Source organism: Littorina saxatilis, linkage group LG4 (assembly GCF_037325665.1).
Source record: "Littorina saxatilis isolate snail1 linkage group LG4, US_GU_Lsax_2.0, whole genome shotgun sequence".
Taxonomy (NCBI): domain Eukaryota; kingdom Metazoa; phylum Mollusca; class Gastropoda; order Littorinimorpha; family Littorinidae; genus Littorina; species Littorina saxatilis.
The window spans coordinates 43,584,624-43,588,255 of NC_090248.1; the positions used below are offsets into that span (position 1 = coordinate 43,584,624).

A 3,632-nucleotide genomic window follows, 5' to 3' on the forward strand; every position below is an offset into this window, starting at 1 on the left:
CGTTACAATTTTCCCCCCAACCCCGTTACCCCCGCCTCCCCCCTCCCCTATCCCTACCACTCCGCCCCCCCCCCCCCCCCCCTTTGTTTTCTTTTTTTCTTCAGGAACCTAACGAAAATGTCTGTTTGCCTAAAACTATTCGGAGGTTCTTTGAGACCTAGTTGTTGTTGTTGTTGTTGTTGTTGTTGTTGTTGTTGTTGTTGTTGTTGTTGTTGTTGTTGTTGTTGTTGTTGTTGTTGTTGTTCACATACACACGCACGCACGCACGCACACACACACACACACACACACACACACACACACACACACACACACACACACACACACACACACACATATATATATACACACACAACACATACAATCACGTACACACACTCACATTAAAACAAAGTTCATAGGGAAAGCACAATCAGTTAACGTTACTAATGTGTTTCTATCCGGCAGACTGCCGTACTGTCCTGGACCATGCAATTGAAAACAACGGAGGTTGAGCCACTGACCAAGGAACTGTACAGCGGCTACGGGTGGAAGATTCTGCTCAACCTTATGAAGCTTGGTCCTCCCAGCAGCATCGTTATCGTCATGTTAATTTCATTGCTCAAGAGACCGCGGCCCGAAACGTGTCTTGAGGTAAAGAAAAGAAACAAGTTGCTTGAAGTGATATCAAAACATTTGATCAATTTGCGGGCCTAAAAAGCAAAGTAAACTAAAAAGTCTTCAACCAGACTGCGGACACATGCATACACGCGCGAGTACACTCACACACACACACACACACACACACACACACACACACACACACACACACACACACACAAAATAACACGTACACACACTCACACACACACACACACACACACACACACAAAATAACACACACACACACACACACACACACAAAATAACACGCACACACACTCACACACACACACACAAGTTGACCAAGTCATTGATGGTCACGGCAGCGTCATTTGTGGTTCATGAAATGAAAAGTTACCATTTTCTTTAACATCTTTGAAGCTAGAGCTTTGGAACTTCACATACTATCCATGGTTTGATGGCCTCGAAATGTATTGTTTTTTTGTTTAAAAATTAAAACGAATACTTGTAACGGTTGTTTCATTGGTGGTTTTTTTTGGTTTTTTGATTTTATCTGCAACTACCTTTATTATCAATTCTGTTTCCCTATGAAACCATGACAGAAAATCCAAGCCTTGATGTCACCGGAAGATAGTTGGGGGCCAGCTCTGGTCAAACACCGGATAATGGTCAACTATGTCAGCGGTTTTGTGCTGGACCCCAGTAGTATGAACAGCGATGGCAGCTATGACAACCCCAAAAAGGACCAGAAAAGGACCAAGCCGCACACATTCGGCACGCGCATTGGCAGTAGTGCGGAGAATAAAAACACCGGTTTGGCGAGCAGCTCATCTAGTTCCGATAACACCTCGTCGGACATTTCCTGCAGCTCTGACTTCGGAAAAAGCCGTTCCGAACGCACAACGCGCAGCAGTTCTCGTGAGGTAACTATACGTGTTACACCGGAGTTTCCACTGTGTTACATTGCCTCATACTCGTGTGAACCTCCCTGGATTGACAAACGATAACGGTCTAGATTACTACTACCTCTTAGTATTTCATACTGATACCGATGATGAAGACTGGTCTTTAATGTCACGTGGGAAAGGTTGCTAAAGATAAAGAAGATGATAGCGATGATGAAGACTGGCCTATGATGTCACGTGGGAAAGATTGCTGAAGATGATGCCGATTGTGATGATGCAAAAGATGATGATGCAGAAGATGATGACGCAAAAGATGATGACGCAGAAGATGATGATGATGATGGTGATGACTGGCCTATAATGTCACGTGGAGAAATTTGCTGAAGATGAAGAATGTTATACCGATAATGATGACGACGACGCCGATGATTATGATAATGATGATGAGGAGGAGGAGGAGGATGATGAGGAGGATGAAGACGATGATGATGATGATGATGATGATGATGATGATGATGGTGATGATGATGATGATGATGGTGATGATGATGGTGATGGTGATGATGATGATGATGATGCAGAACATGCTTGCGGTAATACCAGTGTTGAGTAACGTGTCTCCGTGGCGATTTGTTGCAGGGGGAACAAGCAGACAACGAGCTTCTGTCAACCAACAATGCTAGGTCCGCCATTGCTCTGTCAAAGCAGGGCAGTATTATCAAAGACCCTTCTGAAAAGGTTTCTGGCTATTTGCAATTGTATTTCTTCTGATTCATTGCTACGTTTCTGTGTGTCTGCCTGTTATTTGCATTCCGGTTCCGATGGAGCCTCTCTTTCTCTCTGTCTCTGTCGGCCTGTACCTCCTCTGTCTGTCTGTCTCTCTGTCTGTTTGTCTCTTTCTATTTATATTCTCTCTCTCTCTCTCTCTCTCTCTCTCTCTCTCTCTCACACACACACACACACACACACACACACAAACACACACACACACACACATGACACACACACACACACCATTTTTTGTTTTGTGTTTTTAAATGTGACTCGGACACACACACACACACACACACACACACACACACACACACACACACACACACACACACACACACACACACACACTAACACAGACACACACACACACACAAATAAAAAAAACAGCAACAACACATCAACCACATTACGTCAACAGCACCACAGCAACAACAACATAACCAGTCCTACACGTTTCCGCAAACAACAAAGGGCTGACACTCTTTTCTTCCCCCAGAGGGGCTCAACATACGCACCGAAGAAGGTCGTCAGCCTGAACCTAGGTGGAAAGTCCAACGTAGTACTGCCAGGAACAACATCTGTGGACAAGGTACACTCTCGTGGCACCATCGGGAGCACTGACAGTGATTACATGTTCGGTGACAGCAGACCCCCCACCAAGGGACACAACCCTCAGACTGGCTTGTCAGGAGACTAACGTCCCTTGACTCATGTGTCAATTTTCTGATGTTCTGGCTCGCTTCTCGAAAAGAACGGACAGAAAAAGTGTCCAGGACCAATGGCAAAAGGGAAAAGAATTCTGTATTTTTCCTGATCGTAATACGATGCTTGCACGAGTGTTGCACCACACTTTGAAGTAATCCCACACTTTGAAGTAAATTACTTCAAAGTGTGGGGATGTGCCCCACACTTTGAAGTAAACCCATATTTTACTTCAAGGTGTGGGGGGATCTTCCCACACTTTGAAGTAAACTCAGTTTTTGACTCACATGCGAAGCAAAAGTGAGTCTATGTACTCACCCGAGTCGTCCGTCCGTCCGTCCGTCCGGACGTCCGGACGTCCGTCCGGAAAACTTTAACGTTGGATATTTCTTGGACACTATTCAGTCTATCAGTACCAAATTTGGCAAGATGGTGTATGATGACAAGGCCCCAAAAAACATACATAGCATCTTGACCTTGCTTCAAGGTCAAGGTCGCAGGGGCCATAAATGTTGCCTAAAAAACAGCTATTTTTCATATTTTTCAAATTTTCTCTGAAGTTTTTGAGATTGAATACCTCACCTATATATGATATATAGGGCAAAGTAAGCCCCATCTTTTGATACCAGTTTGGTTTACCTTGCTTCA

General features: G+C 44.5%; 1 protein-coding gene across 1 annotated transcript; it reads left to right on the plus strand.

The window, feature by feature from the left end:
• The first annotated feature begins 455 nt into the window (after nt 1–455).
• On the plus strand, nt 456–3,259 carry LOC138964821 (uncharacterized). The gene is made up of 4 exons (XM_070336857.1): nt 456–633; nt 1,206–1,526; nt 2,148–2,246; nt 2,779–3,259. Exons 1-4 carry the CDS (start codon nt 469–471, stop codon nt 2,977–2,979), a joined length of 786 nt encoding a protein of 261 aa, XP_070192958.1. The 5' UTR covers nt 456–468; the 3' UTR covers nt 2,980–3,259.
• The last annotated feature ends 373 nt before the right edge of the window (nt 3,260–3,632 follow it).

Coding starts and splice junctions, on each gene's coding strand:
- LOC138964821 (XM_070336857.1), top strand. CDS start 469: ATGCAATTGAAAACAACGGAGGTTGAGCCACTGACCAAGGAACTGTAC. Junction 634..1,205: donor GGCCCGAAACGTGTCTTGAG/GTAAAGAAAAGA, acceptor AAACCATGACAG/AAAATCCAAGCCTTGATGTC. Junction 1,527..2,147: donor CGCGCAGCAGTTCTCGTGAG/GTAACTATACGT, acceptor GATTTGTTGCAG/GGGGAACAAGCAGACAACGA.